Below are 17,691 nucleotides of genomic sequence, written 5' to 3' on the forward strand. Positions count from 1 at the left end.
CATGTCCTCTCGTTCTACCACCTTCCCATCTCCGGAAAAGATTCGTTTGCGGATGAATACCATCTGGTCCAGGCGATTTGCTACTCTTCAATTTGTCAAATTGCACCATTACATCTTCCGGTTTATAGAGATTTAATTCAGTTTCTCTGACTTGTCAGCTTTGACTATCTTTTGTGGCACCGGTATCTCTCCCAAATCTTCCTTAGTGAAGACAGAAGCAAAGAACTCATTTAACCTCTCCATATAGCTTTGTCTTCCTTGAGTGCCACTTTTACCCCTCTGTCATCTAGTGGTCCAACTGATTCTTTTGCTGGCTTCTTGCTTTTAATATACCTAAAAAAATGTTTATGATGTGTTTTTGCCTCCAAAGCAATCTTTTTTTCAAACTCCCTCTTTGTCTTCATTATCAGCGCTTTGCATTTGACTTGCCATTCCTTATGCTCTTTCCTATTATTTTCATTCGGATCCTTCTTCCATTTTCTGAAGGATTTTCTTTTAGCTCTAATAGCTTCCTTCACTTCATTTTTTTAACCATGCCGGCTGTCGTTTTGTCTTCCTTCCTCCTTTTTTAATACAAGGAATATATTTGGCCTGGGCTTCCAGGATGGTATTTTTGAACAGCATCCACGCCTGATTGTAAACTGTTGATCTTTGCAGCTGCTCCTCTTAAGTTATTTTTTCACTGTTCTTCACATTTTATCATAGTCTCCTTTTTGAAAGTTAAATGCTAACTTATTGGATTTCATGTATGTATTTACTCCAAAGACGATATCAAACCTGATCATATTATGATTACTGTTATCAAGCAGCCCAGCACCATTACCTCCTGTCGTTAAGTCCAACAGAGCTCCTATGAATTCTAGACTTTGAACTGGAAGGAGATGAGACTTTGGGTAATTTAAAACAAACCTGAGTAGCTCCAGGAGTTGAATAGTCATCTGCATGGACTGTAGAGCTCCTGCCTCCGAGGTGCTCTTCACCAGCCAATTGTCGAGGTAAGGGAACACGCTGCGACCACCGCCAGGCATTTTGTAAAGACCCGGGGTGCCGAGGCCAGGCCAAAAGGCAGCACACAATACTGGAAGTTTTGCGTTCCGAGATGAAATCGAAGATACTTCCTGTGAGCTGGAAGTATCGGAATGTGGGTGTAAGCATCCTTTAAGTGCAGAGAGCATAGCCAATCGTCTTTCTGAATCATGAGAAGGGTGCCCAGGGAAAGCATCCTGAACTTTTCTCGGACCAGGAATTTGTTCAGGGCCCTTAGGTCTAGGATGGGACGCACCCCCCGCTGTTTTCTTTTGCACAAGGAAGTACCTGGAATAGAATCCCAGCCCTTCTTGCCCGGGTGGAACGGGCTCAACCACACTGGCGCTGAGAAGGGTGGAGAGTTCCTCTGCAAGTACCTGACTGTGCTGGGAGCTGAACAACTGAGCTCCTGGTGGGCAATTTGGAGGTGTAGAAGTCAAATTGAGGGTGTATCCTAACCGGACTATTTGAAGAACCCACTGGTTGGAGGTTACAAGAGGCCACCTTTGGTGAAAAAATCTTAACCTCCCCCTGACTGGTAAGTTGTCCGGTACGGGCATGTTTACTGCGGCTATGCTCATCTGGAGCCAGTCAAAAGCCCGTCCCTTGCTTTTGCTGGGGAGCTGCAGGGGCCCGCTTAGGCACACGCTGTTGACGAGAACGAGTGCGCTGGGGCTGAGCCTGAGCAGGCTGTCGGGCAGGTGGAGCATACCTACACTTAAGAATAGGGAGCACTCCTCTTGCCCCTGAAAAAACGCCTACCAGTTGAGGTAGATGCTGAAGGCACCCGGTGGGAGAGGTTGTCGAGGGCGGTGACCCGCTGGTTGAGCTGTTCTACAACCTGCTCGACCTTCTTGCCAAAAATGTTATCCCCCCGGCAAGGAACATCCGCCAGCCACTGCTGGGTCCTACTTTCCAGGTCAGAGGCATGCAGCCATGAGAGTCTCTGCATCACTATACCTTGAGCAGCGGACCTGGATGCAACATCAAAAGTGTCATAAGCACCCCTGGACAGGAATTTACGACAAGCCTTCAGCTGCCTAAACACCTCCTGAAAAGGCCTGGCGTGCTCCACAGGGAGCTTATCTACCAGGTCCGCCAGTTGCTTCACATTGTTCCGCATGTGGATGCTCGTGTAGAGCTGGTACGACTGAATCTTGGACACGAGCATGGAGGACTGGTAGGCCTTCCTCCCAAAGGAGACGAGAGTTCTAGATTCCCGCCCCGGGGGCGCCAAGGCAAACTCTCTAGAACTGCCAGCTCACTTCAGGGCAGAGTCCACAACCATAGAGTTGTGAGGTAACTGGGTCCTCATCAACTCAGGTTCTCCATGGACCCTATACTGGGACTCAATCTTCTTAGGGATGGTGGGATTAGTTAAGGGTTTTGTCCAGTTCCTAAGCAATGTCTCCTTGAGAATCTTATGCAAAGGAGCCGTGGACGACTCCTTAGGTGGTGCAGGATAGTCGAGGACCTCGAGCATCTCAGTCCTGGGCTCATCCTCAGTAACCACCAGGAAGGGAATGCCCACAGACATTTCCCGGACAAAAGAGGAGAAAGAAAGACTCTGCGGTGGAGAAAGCTTTCTTTCAGGAGAGGGAGTGGGGTCAGAAGGAAGACCACAAGACTTCTCGGATGAGAAATACCTGAGATCCTCTTCCTCCCCCCACGAGGCCTCCTCCTCGATGTCGGCCAAAAGCTCCCGAACAGCAGTCCGAAACCGGGCCCGTCTCGACTCCGAGGAACGATGTCCTCGACGGTGTCATCGAGAAGTCGACTCCCTCGGCGGCGGTGAAGAAGCTCCCTCCAACAACGTCGACGGGGAGTCGACCTGGGTGGCAGCCGAAGCCGATGCCACAAGCGGTACCGGTGTTGGGGACCTCACCACAGGCAAGGAACCAGCCGGCGCTTCTGCCAACGGTACAGAGGGCACAAGCACCGTCGGTACCAGTACAGACTGGTGCATCAGCCCTTCCAAAAGACCGGAAGAACGGCTCGGAGGCACTTGTCCAGAGTCGCTACCGGGAAAGGCAGGGAAGCCGGTGCAGGAGTCGGAGGCAGAACCTGCAAAGGACAAGGAGGCGGTACCGGGCTGTCCATCGAGCGACGCATCGACACCTCCTGAATAGATTCCCTTGACACCCCGGAGCTCCCGGTACTGTTTCGAGAAGGAGACCAGTGCCGATGCTTCTTGGCCTTCGCCCGAGTCACGGCATCGGTACCCTTCGGTACTGACAAGGAGGACGTCGAATCCAAATGCCTCCTCGGGGTCGGGTCTGAAGATGGTCGGTCCCCATGGGCCTGAGAAGTAGGAGCCTTCAAGACAGGTGGAGACCTCGACGGCTCACTACTTCCAGCGTGCAGTGGTCTGCGGACAGCCATTACCTGCACTCCTGAGGTCGATGCTTGCTCCGGTGCCGACATGGCCGAACTCGGTACCTCTGTCGACGTCGAAGTACCGGGCAAAGCTCCAAACAGACGGTCCCGTTGAGCTTGTCTCGCCGCTTGTGTCCGCTTCTTGAGACTGAGACACAATTTACAGGCGGCTGGGTGATGTTCGGGCCCAAGGCACTGAATACACCACACATGTGGATCAGAACCAGAGATTGCCCGGTTGCAGCGACTGCACTTCTTGAAGCCGTTGGGAATCCTCGATGTCATGGACGGAAAAATAGCGGCAGCGAAGTGGAGGAGTGGCCTAGTGGTTAGGGTGGTGGACTTTGGTCTTGGGGAACTGAGGAACTGAGTTTGATTCCCACTTCAGGCACAGGCAGCTCCTTGTGACTCTGGGCAAGTCACTTAACCCTCCATTGCCCCATGTAAGCTGCATTGAGCCTGCCATGAGTGGGAAAGCGCGGGGTACAAATGTAAGAAAAAAAAAGTTGTTGATGGTGCCAAAAAGAAAGGCACAAAAAAGGGGGAAAAAAACCGAAAGGGCAGCCTAAGACGGCCGCAACGGTGGCGAAATGAAACTTAGTCGGCCCAAACTAAGAGTCTAAGGAAAACTACTTTTTTTTTTTTTTTTAAATAACAGCCCAACGGAGCCAAAGAAGAAAAAATCGAAAGAAATAGAGAAGAAAAAACGCGAAAATCGTGACGAAAAAACCGAAGGCTTCTCAGGAGCTAAGAGGGACCAAAACACAGTCTCTCTCAATCGCGGACAAAAAGAAACTGGTGTCCCCACGCGATGGGCGGGAAGATGGCCGCGCATGCGCGGTGTGCGCGCCTGCCCACGACCGAAGGCTCTAGCAAACTTTTGTTGCTAGGTAGATTTCCGGACCTCAGGGCTGCCGTGGACGTCACCCATCAGTGAGAACAAGTAGCCTGCTTGTCCTCGGAGAATACCAGTTCTCTGGGTAGCCAGGCTTCCATATAATTGATGAGTTCTGCATCTTTTATGGTTTCCGGGAGCCTCACCAATCATAAAATGCTTCTCCGGGAGCAATTCTCCAAGTCCTCCAACTTGTCCCGACAATCCTCTAAGGCCTTCTGCATGTGTGCGTGGCAGTCCTCCAACTGTTTAGTACGGTCCTCCAGTTCCCCGGTACGGGCCTGATATTGAGCTAATTCCCATCCCTATTTCTCCAGGGTCCCTTGAACTTTGCCTAGTTTTTCCTCCAGCGTCTGTCAAGTGTTTGTTTGTCAAGCATGACCTCCATTACTGTCGCCACCTCTGCTGCCACCTTCACGACCCATGCCGAACTCTGTGTCTACCCTGCGGGGCTACAAGGCGCCGAAATCTTGCGGGGCATGTCCCGGCGAGCTACCTTAGTTCCCATTACAGCGGAATCGCTAACCACAATTGAACGTCCAACACTAATGCTGTCAGTAGGTTACACTCAGATATCAGCGGGGACGATTAGAGCTGATAAATCAGGGTTTGATTGAGCAGCAGGAGAGCACAAACTCAATGTCCTTTCTCCAGCATGGCATCACGTGACCAGTTGGAAACTCTTTTTAATCAGGCCAGGGGCACCTCAAACAACTGGAATTATTTCTGTAGTATCCTGCCACATTTTCTTAAGCTCTAAAGCTAATTGCATACATGCATTTATTTTTAAATTCCCACCAGCAAATGGATACATTTTGTTCTTACCTACCAATATATGGCTACAATGTAGCCATTTAAGTATTGAAAGGGCCAAAATGAATATGTACAGTGTCATATTCAGCAGATAAATGTATCTGTTTAGGATTCCACCTACAACAATCCTATCTTCAAAAGGACAAACTATTTAAGTTTAGACTGAATATCAGCACTCTCACATAAATGGATAGGTCTACGGAATAACAGGCATAACAGCAGAGAAATCACCTGTTTTCTTTATGCAGTGGCCATGTCTTTAAATCTTGACAACCCCATGTACATCTTGTAATTGTTGGTACAACAGAAACACCACCTGCCCAAGAACATTGGTTTGAGAATGACCTCCACTCTGATCCATCTCAGCATCTGGATTTCCACAGTCCATTTTAGACTCTCTTCCCTTTCCCTTTTACCTCTTACCCTGTTCCTTCTACCCTATCTAATGTAATTGTAACTGAATCATCCGTACATTGTAAGCCACTTTGAGTCTGCTTTATGTGGAAAAAGTGGGGTATAAATTTTCATAAATAAATAAATATATGAAGAAAAGTAAACTGTTAAAAAGTGAAACACAAATTTTACTTACCGTGTTACCCAAGTTTCTAAGTCCTATTCGGCCCGTCCCCAGGACAAGAGGTTGCTGTGGCTGGGAAAAGGGAGGAAAGGAAAGACTTGTCATAAGGAAGATCTCCCAACATAAGAATAAGGCAGACATTTAGTTAAAGGACTCTGCAAGTACTGCCACTTTTACTAAACAAGACTACTACTACTACTATTTAGCATTTCTATAGCACTACAAGGCAGTCTTCTTTCTCCAAACCATGGACTCCTACTGCTATGGAAAAAGGTACAGCTCCTCTGACTGAGGTACTAAAAGATGCCCATCTTTGTTATTCCTCTCTCATCACATTCCTATTAAATGTTATACAGTTAAGAAGAGTTGGCAGGATCACTGCACAAAGACCCTTCAAGAGAGCAAATTTGTAATGCAGGTTCTCCACAGACAGCAAGAAAATGCAGCTATCTATGTGGGTTAGTGCAGCAGACACTTTATTAGCATATTTATAAAAATGCCGTTTTTCCACGTCTCTCTGTGTTCACTCCAGCAACTGCCTCAGTCCATATCATAGCTGAGAGAAATCATTGAGTAAAAATGGCCATAGCGTGTGGGAAAAGCTATGGCCATTTTTACTGCAGCTGGAAAATGAGACGATTTTCCATTTTCTAATGCTGCCATTAGTATGAGGCCATTAAAAAAGTTAGCACGTGAGCTCTTATTTTGAAGGCGGTAAGGGCTCACGTGCTAATCCTGCACTAATCAGTTAGCACACAGCAATGTGGCTGCACTGATTAGCGCAGAAATGCCCACGCTCTGTTCCCCCAGTGAAAAACGTCATAATTTTTTTTTAGCGCGTGGTTTGCATGTGCAGATTTGGAACTTAACACAGAATGCCTGAGCACATCCTGCGGTAAGCCCTTTTAAGGTGCGATAAGCACATACTAGCGATTACCATAGCTTAGTATAAGGGTCCTTACGTGAGGGGCAACAACGGGTGGGAAGGCATGGCTGCATTTCTTACTGTCTACAGTGAACCTCCATTACAGGTAAGCAACTCCACTTTCTCTGACAACAGGCAAATACAGCCAACAACATGGATGATTCCACACCAGAGGTATGCTATTAGATGAAACCGCAACCCAGGAAATTACAAATTGGGTGGACAGAAAGGAAGATTAAACAAAGAGATTACATAGGACTGAGTATCCAAAAGCAGTCTCATATTTAGAGTATGTATCAAGGCAATAGTGCTTGTAAAAGTGTGTTGACCACCATGTAGCTGCTTTGAAAAGGTCCTGCACCAAAGAATGCATAATTGCAATGATTTCAGCTTTTGATCCAAGCTGATATATTCAAACCTGACCAGGGGTAAAAATCCTGCTGCAATATATCAAAAATGTGTGTTTGCTTGCAGTTAATCCAAGACTGGTCACAATAAGAGTCTCAAATAATTGGGACAATTTCCTAATAGAATGTAATATGCAAGTCCAAGTAATGAAGAGATTCCTCCCCTATGTTAGCAGAGATTTTGGGGAAAAAAACCTGCTCACCTGATATTCAAAGCAATTTAACTGGGCAGGAGAGGCTCCTGCCTGGTTAAATCGCCTGTGGCCGCCTAGCCACTGAAATTTAGTGGTACTTAATTGGAAAGTGCCGCTGAATTATCACCACTAATCACCCCTGCACTGTCTGGTCACTCCTGGGGCGATCTTTGAGTGGAGCTTGGCAGAGCCTTGGAGGAGCCAGTACTTAACCAGTTAGCCGTGAAATTCAGATGGCTAACTGGTTAAATAAACGGCTAAAATTAGGAAAGCAAAAAGCTTGTCCTAACTGTAGCCATAGAATTAACTGGGAATCAGTCTGAATATTGGCTGGTGCCCAGATAAATTCTGGGTGGTGGCATCAAGCTTACTGGTGCCCCCTCCCTCCCCCATGATCTAGATCCCCCTTATTCCCACCTCTGGTTGATTGAAGGCCTGATCAAGCCCCCATGCCCACCCCCTAGGCTTACTTTGTATAACCTTGTTGATCTTCTGGGGTCCTAGAAACAGGAGCAAGTGGGCATCGCTCCTGCCCATAGGATCCTACTAGACCACCAACACTATACAACGTAAGCCTGGGGGATGGGGGCTATGGGGTGGGGGACTTGGTCAGGCCTTCAGGGCATCGCAGGTGGGAGGATGGAATCAGAGATGGTGCGGGTCCTGGCTGATTGTGGTCCCATCTTGATTAGGAAAAGCTGAAGAGTATAGGGAGGATAATGAACAAGAGCATGCTAAAGTTACAGACACTAGGAACAATGTCTTCTAAGATAGGTGTTTCCAACATAGCAAGTCCTAGAGGTTCAAATGGAGAATTTATAAAGTTGAGCTAGCACACAATGTTTGTCCCAAGCTGAGTGGCTTTTTAATTGGAAGTCTTGTGTTCATAAGTCCTTGCATGCATTTTCAGAAGGGTGGAGGTAGACAGGCTTTCCATCCACGAAGTTATGATATGCTGAGACAGCAACTAAATATACTCTTACTGAACTCCTCTTTAAGGCAAAGTCAGAGATACAGCAAATAAGATAAAACATTGCTTATCACACATGAAAGAGGGCTACACTTTGCTAGATTACACCAACTTGCCAAGCAAGTCCACTTTGAGCAATAAGATCTAATGGTGAACGATTTCCTGGAAGCAAAGAGAATTTCTTGACATTTCTGAGGGAACCAGAGTTGAGAGATTATCAATATCCATGCTGTTAGCATTAGCCAACTGAGGTTGGGATAGAGAAGTTGACCCTGTTGTGTCAGGAGACTAGGATTTGTTCCCAGGAAGAAAGAACCATTTATTGCCACAGAGAGCAAGCAGGGGTACCAATGTGGCAGTACAAGAATTGCTGTTGCTAGTCCCAAATTTCTTTTGTATGACCGTACAGGTCTTTATCTGCCGCCATCTACTATGTTACAATAGGGCTCATTTTCAAAGCACTTAGATTTACAGAGTTCCATAGGTTACTACTGGGCTCATTTTCGAAAGAGATGGACGTCCAAAAAGTGACATAAATCGGCATTGGGCCATCCATCTCAGAGACGTCCAAATCGGTATAATCGAAACGGCATTTTGGACATCTTTGTCAGAAGTCCATCGCAAGGACGTCCAAATCTCAAGGGGGCATATCGGAAGCGTGTTCGAGGCGGGACTTGGGCGTTCCTAAGACTTGGACGTCTTTGAGCCATAATGGAACAAAGCAAAGTCAACCAGCACTAAAACTTGGACGTTTTCAGCTAGACCTGTTTTTATTACGAATAAGGCACAAAAAGGTGCCCGAAATGACCACTGGATGGAATCAGGGATGACCTCCCCTTACTCCCCCAGTGGTCACTAACCCCCTCCCACCCTCAAAAAACATAATTAAAAATATTACTTGCCAGCCTCAGATGTCATACTCAGGTCCATTACAGCGCATGCAGCTCTGGAGTAGTTTAGTAGTAGGTGACACTTGTGGAGGAAACAGTGAGCCCTCCAAAACCCACCAGAAACTCTCTGTACCCACATATAGGTGCCCCCCTTCACCTGTATGGGCTATGGTAGTGGTGTACAGTTGGGGGGCTCAGCATACAAGGTAAGGGAGCTGTGTACCTGGGAGCATTTTATGAAGTCCACTGTAGTGCCCCCTAGGGTGCCTGACTGCTATCTTGGCATGTCAGGGGGACAAGTCTACTAAAACTTCTGGCTCCTCCCACGTCCAAATGGCTTGACTTTGGACGTTTTAGACTTGGACGTCTTTGTGTTTGAAAATGGCCGAAAATCAAAGACGTCCAAATCGCAAAACGTCCAAATCCAAGGATGTCCATGGTATTTTCGAAAACAGAAGATGGACGTCCATCTTTTTCAAAAATGGTCTTTTCCCTGCCTCCGAATTTGGATGTTTTACAAAGACATCCAAATTCCACCTTAAACGTTTCTTTCGAAAATGCCCCTCTATGTAACTTTGTAAGTCTAAGTGCTTTGAAAATACACCTATCTGTTACTATGTATGATCTTGGATATTAGAGTAAACAGGGAAAAAATGAAGGGCCAACCTTTGCTCCAAGAAATGGAGAAGGCATCACAGGAGATCATCTGAGCTCCTGGTGTCTGAACAAACAGCTGGCAATTTGTGCTCATCTGAGAGGTGAAGAGATCTATTTTGGGAGTCCTGCCATCTCCTGAATACAGTCAAGGCCATATGATTGTTGAGGGACCACTCGAGAGCTGCTTGGTTGAATCTGGCAGGAAGACAGGCAGTTTTGTAAGTCTGTTCCTACGGACAAGGCCATTTTCCAAAAACTTTCAAGTGCTTCCTTACCCTCAGTAACACACAGCAATACGTTTGTCTATCTGAATTACGAGGCTCTTCCCAGAAACGTGCATAGAGCATTGCTCAAAGTTCTAGCAAGTTTATGTATAAAGACCTCTCTATCATTGAGCATAATCTTCCCCCTCATTCTATAATGGGGCACCTAAAGTTAAGCACCATTTGCGAACTGAGCCTAGGGGGGTGGAGTTAGATTCTAAACACCGAACAAATTCTTCAGGAGTGCCTGTCCGAGTCAAGTCGGGTATCCTGCTCAAGGCAGTATTGAGATGTGAACATGTGGACAGATGACCATGTCACAGCTTTCAATTTACCCCTATGGAGGTTGACCTCACATTATGAGCCTTGGCATGACCCTCTTGTCGGCCTAGCCTGGGCATAAATAAGGGAGATGCAATCTGCTAGCCAATTGGAAATAGTGAGTTTGCCGATAGCTACCCCTATTCTGTTTGGGTCAAAAGAAACAAAAGCTGGACTCTCTATGAGTTTTAGTACACTCCAGATAGAAGGCTAAGGCCTGCTTGCAATCTAAGGTATGCAGTACACTTTCGCCAGAATGGGCATGTGGTTTTTGGAAAAATGCTGGCAGAACGATTGACTGATTAAGATGGCACTCCAGCGACTGGGCAGGGGTGGGGGGGGGGGGGGCGTGGCAAGATGGCGTCCTAGCTGGTCTCTCAGCGTTCTCTGTGTTAGCGGGTGATTCCTCAGATCTGATTTTCTTCTTGAAAATTAAAATGCCACACACTAAAAGAAAAGGGACGACAAGGAGATTGCCGCCGATACCCCTAACGTCGTCCCCCGCCCAGCAAACAATTGACCGCTATGTGAGAAGCTTACCTCCTGGACAAGGATCGGCGAGCCCTGCTGTAAGCGACGTCGAGGGAGCGACGCCGACTTTGGGGCCGGAAACTTCTTTATCGCCGCCTATGCTGAATCCACCGCCCTGCCCTGCAGCCTCCAGGTTAGAAGTTGCAGACCGGACTGATTCCGAAGTGTTGAGTCCGAGCTCGCACGGCGGTGCTTCCCCTGGAGGAGCAGAGGGAGACATCGAGGAGCAGGAAGTGCTCAAGGAGGCAACAATGGAAGTCATTTGGCAAGCGGTCCAGAAACTGACGGAAGAGGTGGCAAACTCTACTAAACAAATGCTTATGATAGTGAGTAAATTGACGACTATGTCTGACTCTCTAGATAATATAAAACAGGATCATGCTAATCAAATAGGTCAACTAAAAGAAGAGGTTAACTCTGTGAAAATGGTAGTGGATACTTTGGTTAAAGATAAAGTTTTTTCGGCACGGAAATTAGAACAATTAGAAAATCACAATTGACGACTGACTTTGAGATTACTTAATTTTCCTATATCGTCAATAATGACACCTCGTGATTTTCTTAAGAAGTATTTTCAAGAAATACTGAATTTATCTTTAACAGATATACCTCCTTGCAGTAAAGTCTATTATTTGCCAAATGTTCAAAAAAATAGAGAAGTTTCAGAACCAGCGAAAACTACGTCCGCTATTGACATTCAAAATTTAACAGCTGTTCTGGAAGAATCTATGGATGAGATCACATCCAGAGGAACTTTGATTATAACTTTAGTTTTCGAACAAGATATAAATATGTTGATGAAACTGTATTTTAAATATTCTTCTAAAACATTTTGTGGTCAGAAAGTGTGGATGTTCCCGGATGTGGCAAAGATTACACAACAAAGGAGAAAACAATTTTTACTTATGAGAGATGAAGCCAAGGGATTAGGTGCAACATTTATGTTGGCCTACCCTTGTAAATGTTTGATTCGCTTGTCTGGGACAAAATATGTTTTTTTTGAACCATCTCAACTGAAGACGTTTCTGGACTCTAAAAGATCTTCTAGTTGAATGACATTAAGAACTATCAGCAATAATAATTCGGGATAAAGATCAGGACTTACCTATATGTTATTAATATAGTTTCTTCTCAAGTTACATTCTCCTTGAAATTGTACTCACAACCCACTACCCCCCCTTCCTAGATTGTGGTCTGAGGCAGAGTATAAATAATTGTATTCTGGAAATCTTTGTTAGATTTTCTATGTTTTCTTTTTATTTTCTCGTAAATAATTTCTCTGTATTGCCTTACAAATGATTATTTGTTTGTATTATTGAAATAAATAAATAAATAAATAAATTAAAAAAAGATGGCACTCCAGCATAGAAAGTTAGACAGGGACAGAAATCTAACCCATCCCTGCTGGAAATCCAACCCGCCCTGCCTGTCCTACAAGTAATCTTCTCCATCCCTGTCCGTACTCATAACCTTACTTTCTAACTCTTCTTACTCTCTTACCTATCTATATGTTACATCTTTGCTTTAGTCTTCACTATTAATTAAAATGTTCTATTACATATTGTGTTGACATTGTTAGTATACTATGCCATACTTTGTGTTATTTGAATATTTTTACTGCTGTAATTGCCTATTGCTCATGTTTGATCTATTCTTACTGTACACCACCTTGAGTTAATTCCTTCAAAAATGCAGTAAATAAATTCTAATAAACAAATAATAATAAATAACCTTCAGAAGTTTTGTTTTTATTGAGTGTTAATGAGAATACAAACAGAAAGTCACAAACGTGCCAAAACAGGCATAAAACCATACTTTCTCCCCCAATTCCCCATCCTCAAACCGAGCTGATGTGACCAGCAATCACCCATGATCATGACAACATGCATAACAGTAAACCAGCCACCAGCACCACTAGCCACCGTTACCCAAAACCTTCCAAACTAGCTGAACCATCTAGAAATTCCATCCATTTCCATATTACTGTATACTCTTCTTGTAGTGCAGTTGATAGATAATATATCAATGTAAAAGGGGGCAAATTAACAACAGAAACTCCCAGTACTTCAGTTAGATTTTTTTTTTTTTTGTTACATTTGTACCCCGCGCTTTCCCACTCATGGCAGGCTCAATGCGGCAGGCGATAGAGGGTTAAGTGACTTGCCCAGAGTCACAAGGAGCTGCCTGTGCCGGGAATTGAACTCAGTTCCTCAGTTCCCCAGGACCAAAGTCCACCACCCTAACCACTAGGCCACTCCTCCACTCATTATTTTCTCATTATCAGTATAGTAAGGAGAAATTAGGTCCTACCAGCTAATTTGCTTTCCTTTAATCCCTCCGGACCGGCCCAGCAAAACTGATGTGTTGTGCATGCCTTACAGCAGTTGGAGAGTAAGAACAATAAGAACCCAGCTCAGCCCTAGCAAGTCTCAGTATATCAGTACCAAAACAAAAGAAAGAAAGAAACCATCTGTGCCCCGCTGGGTTCTACAGCCACACATACACAAAGTGAAACAATCATGCTGGCAAGTGATAAATGCAAATGAGATGAGAAATTAATTATCATTTGTTTATGATTTTATTTATTTATTTTTAGAGAAACTACCACTGTCCCCCAAAGAGAAAATAGCAAAAGACCACTGAACCGAATACAGTCTGCCGGGCGGTGGGGGGGAGCTAGGCTAATCCGGAGAGACTAAAGGAAAGCAAATAAGCAGGTAGGAACTAATTTCTCCTTCCTTAGCGTCTCTCCGGACCAGCCCAGCAGAACTGATGGGAAGTACCAAAGAAGTCAATTAAAGGAGTGACCCTAACAGCTCCACCGACAACACCCGCTACAAATCGTGTCCAGACGCACCTGGACATCAACTTTGTAATGTCTGAAAAATGAATGCAAAGAGGACTGCGTGGCTGCCACGCAAATATCCACCGGAGAAACCAAAGAAACCTCCGCCCAGGATACAGCCTGTCCTCTAGTAAAATAAAATGTTCAGTAACTGTAATTTATCATTCCCACCTTAGTAATTCCCTTTTATCTTATTTGTCCTGTTTGTCTGTTCTAATTAGATTGTAAGTTCTGTTGAGCAGGCACATGGTCAAGTGTACAGAGCTGTGTACGTCTTGTAGCGCTATAGAAATGATAAGTAGTAGTAGAATGAGCTTTAATTCTGTCCAGAATGGATCTGTCTTTCAGAATGTATACCGAACCAATTGCTTCTTGATGGAAATAAGAGACCAATGGCTTATAGGGAGGATGAATGAGCACTGAGAGGAACAAGAAAGGGGGGTCCAGGTCTTCCACAAAAAACAAAGCAAAGTACACGAGGGTGGAAGTGAACCAATTCCAAATGACCAGCCCACAAGCCCAGTAGTAAGAGCACCGAAAAACAAAGTTTATTGGGACCCTACACGGTCCATGTTTCAGCTAAAGAGCCTTCCTCAGGGGTCAAAAAGGCGTTTAAGAATGGAGCGTATGAACCTCTAAGCAAGAGGTGCAAATATACTACGTCAGTGCAGTCCACGGTCTGCAGTGAGAAATAAATAGACCGTGAACTGCACCGACGTAGTATATTTGTATCTCTTGCCTAGAGGTTCATACGCTCCATTCTTAAACGCCTTTTTGACCCCTGAGGAAGGCTCTTTAGCCGAAAGACCATTCTCCCAGATCCAGGATCTGTCAACTGAGGAAATCTTGCAGACTGAGGACTCCTGCTACATGCGAGGCCAATCAATGCTCTAGGCGTCTCTCCACCCATGTCATGAGTGCAGCCATCTCTTGCGCCAGCCTGGGACTCCTTGTACTGACCTAATGGTTGATGTATACCATCGCCGTAGCATTGTCTGACAAGATACGCACTGCCTTGCCCTCGAAGAGGCTCTGAAACACGCTCAAAGCTAGGCAAATCGCTCTGGTCTCTTAACAAATAACTCGCCTCCTCCACAGAACACAAGCCCTGTGTCAGCTGGCCCAAGCAAAGGGCTCCCCAGCCCCTGAGACTGGCATCTGCAGTTAACTTCGTCCACCAGGGCAGATCCAGCAGCTGACCAGATGATAAATTGTTCGACCGGAGCCACCAGCGGAGACCCTGATGCATCGCCACTGGTAACAGATTGCTGTGAGTCCCTCTGAGGCAATCACCTGGAGAACAGAGAATGCTGAAAACTCCTCCTGTGGGTCCTGGCGTACTGCACTGCTTCTATGGTTGCCGCCATTGACCCCAGCACCTGAAGATAATCCTTAGCACACATTCTCTGACTGCGGAGACTCCGTACCTACTGCTGGAGCTTGAGAATGTGCAACTCCGAAAGAAACACCCATCCCCGAAGCGTGTCGAAGGTGACTCCCAGATAATCCAATATCTGTGATGGCACCAAATGGCTCTTGAGCGAATTGATCACCCAATCTAAGGATTCCAAGAACTGAACCACCTGTGTCGTTACCTGACAACTCTCCTAATAAGACTTCACCTGAATCAACCAATCGTCCAGGTACAGATGCACCAGAATGTCCTTTTCTTGCGAAGAGCCACTGCCACAACAACCACAACTTTAGTGAACATCCTTGGAGCCATCGCAAGCCCTAATGGCATCGCACAAAACTGAAGTGCCGACCCAACACTGCGAAGCGGAGGAAGCGCTGGTGCGCCTGCCTAAAAGAAAGGTGGAGATAGGCCTCTGTCAAGTCTAGAGCTGTGAGGAATTCTCCCAACTGAATGGCCACGATAACTGACTGTAGCGTTTCCATACAAAATGGAGACAATTGAAAGGCCCGGCTGACCTTTTTGAGATACAAAATGGGACGGTAAGAATCTTCCTTCTTCGGAACCACAAAATAGATGGAATATCTGCCTGTGCCCTGCTCCTGGGCCAGAATTGAGCAAACCGCCCGTAAAGCGACCAACCTGGCCAGAATGTCCCTGACCGCATGAGCCTTTATCTAATACTGAAAGGGGGATTCCAGAAAGGCGTCTGGTAGCACGTGAGCGAATTCGAGAGCATACCCGTTGTGAATAATTTCAAGGACTTCTTGGTCCCAAGTAATTTGGGCCTACCTCCAGCAAAACTCTTTCAAGCGTCCACCAAATGCCACTGGAGGCATACGACCAGGAACCTGGAAAGAGAAAGCGTCATTCCTGCCTCCTCGCCACCCCCCCCCCCCCCACAAAAGGGTTGGGTACGCTGGAAATAACAGGACCTTTGGAAGGGGGTTCCTCTGCCCAGCCAAAAGCACCTAGCATTATGCCCTCAACCTCTGGAAGAAGAATAACCATGGTCAACTACCCTCGGCTGGTCCTCCGGAAGCCAAGGCACCTTAGTATCTTCCTAAACACTTAACAAGCATGTTCAACTCTTCTCCAAACAAGAGAGACCCCCAAAAAGGAAACTTACTCAGCTTGAACTTTGAAGCAGCATCTGCAGACCAACCCTGAAGCCAAAGAGTCCTGTGAGACGACACTCCTTAGACTTTGCAGGCACCCTAAGCAAATCATAACGGAATTGGGAAAGAAAGCCAAGACCATCTCAATCTTCATCATCTCCTGATCGACTACGGAAAAATCATCCGAATCTCTCTCCAACAGCCGTTCAGACTCCTGGAAGCACACCCATGCTACCAGTACCCCAGAGATGGCCGCCTGCACTGCCAAGACCGAAACATCTAAGGAATGCTTCGAGCATCTCTAGACGATGGTCCTGTGGGTCCTTGAGGGATGTACCCCCATCCACCGGCATCGCATTCTTTTTGGTCACTGTTGACCCCACTGCATCCACTAGCAGAGGCTTGAGCCAATCCTTGTCCTGCTCAGGTACCAGATAGAGCCGAACCATGGAGTGAGCCAACCTAAAGGGAGCGTCCGACCGGGACGTCCCACTGCGCCTGAACTATATCCCTTATGTCCTGATGCATAGGGAAAGATCTTCCAGACTTACCTACCGCTTTCACCAAGGGATTCACTTTGCATGGAACCACAGATTCCTGCACTCCCTCAAAATTTAACGTGGATGATACCAGAGCAATTAACTCCTGTAAATCCTCCTCCTCCTACTACTACTAATAGCATTTATATAGCGCTACCAGACACACGAAGCGCTGAACATTTGACATAGAGAGACAGTCCCTGCTCAAAGAGCTTACAATCTAGGTAAAACAGACAGACAAGACATTACAGGCAAGGGAATTGCAGGGTAAAGAGGAACAGGGGAGGAGGAGGGCAAATGAGTAGTGGTTAGGAGCCAAAGGCAGTAGTGAAAAGGTGAGCTTTCAGCATAGATTTAAAAACAGGTAGAGGTGGAGCTAGACTTATGGATTCGGGAAGACGAAGGCATAAGGTGCCGCAAGATAAAAGGAACGAAGTCTGGAGTTAGCGGTGGAGGAGAAGGGGGATGACAAGAGAGATTTGTTCAGAGAGCGGAGTTCACGGGGAGGAATGTAGGGAGAGATGAGAGAGGAGAGGTAGTGAGGGGTCATAGAGTGGATGTATTTAAAAGTCAGTAAGAGGAGTTTGAACTGTATACTGTATATGTCTTCCTTGTGGAAGACCCTAGCCACCAACAGATCCTCCGCTGGAGGCAACTCCTCTATGGAAGGAAAGGCTTCTTTCTCTCCCTCATATTCCTCTGTCTGAAAGTGTAAATCGTCCCCATCCCCCAGGGACTCTAATGCCTAAAGCCACCTACTGATCTTCCCAGGAGACCTTTGGCCTTTTGGAGCCAGCCAACAGCTCCTGGGCATGCTCAGAAGCCAAAGAAGGCTGAGGAGAGGAATGCCTGAGTACATAAGTATATAAGTATTGCCATACTGGGAAAGATCAAAGGTCCATCAAGCCCAGCATTCTGTTTCCAACATTG

The 17,691-nt window shown here is 46.2% G+C and overlaps 1 protein-coding gene across 2 annotated transcripts in view; it reads right to left on the minus strand.

Moving 5' to 3' along the window:
- Positions 1–17,691, minus strand: part of USP21 (ubiquitin specific peptidase 21) — a 122,901-nt gene that overhangs the window by 70,768 nt on the left and 34,442 nt on the right. For both annotated transcript variants that reach the window (XM_030187823.1, XM_030187822.1), the window contains exon 4: positions 5,700–5,759. In XM_030187823.1, the coding sequence (XP_030043683.1) occupies positions 5,700–5,759 (60 nt within the window). The remainder of the gene's footprint in view (positions 1–5,699; positions 5,760–17,691) is intronic.

Source organism: Microcaecilia unicolor, chromosome 14 (assembly GCF_901765095.1).
Source record: "Microcaecilia unicolor chromosome 14, aMicUni1.1, whole genome shotgun sequence".
Lineage (NCBI taxonomy): Eukaryota > Metazoa > Chordata > Amphibia > Gymnophiona > Siphonopidae > Microcaecilia > Microcaecilia unicolor.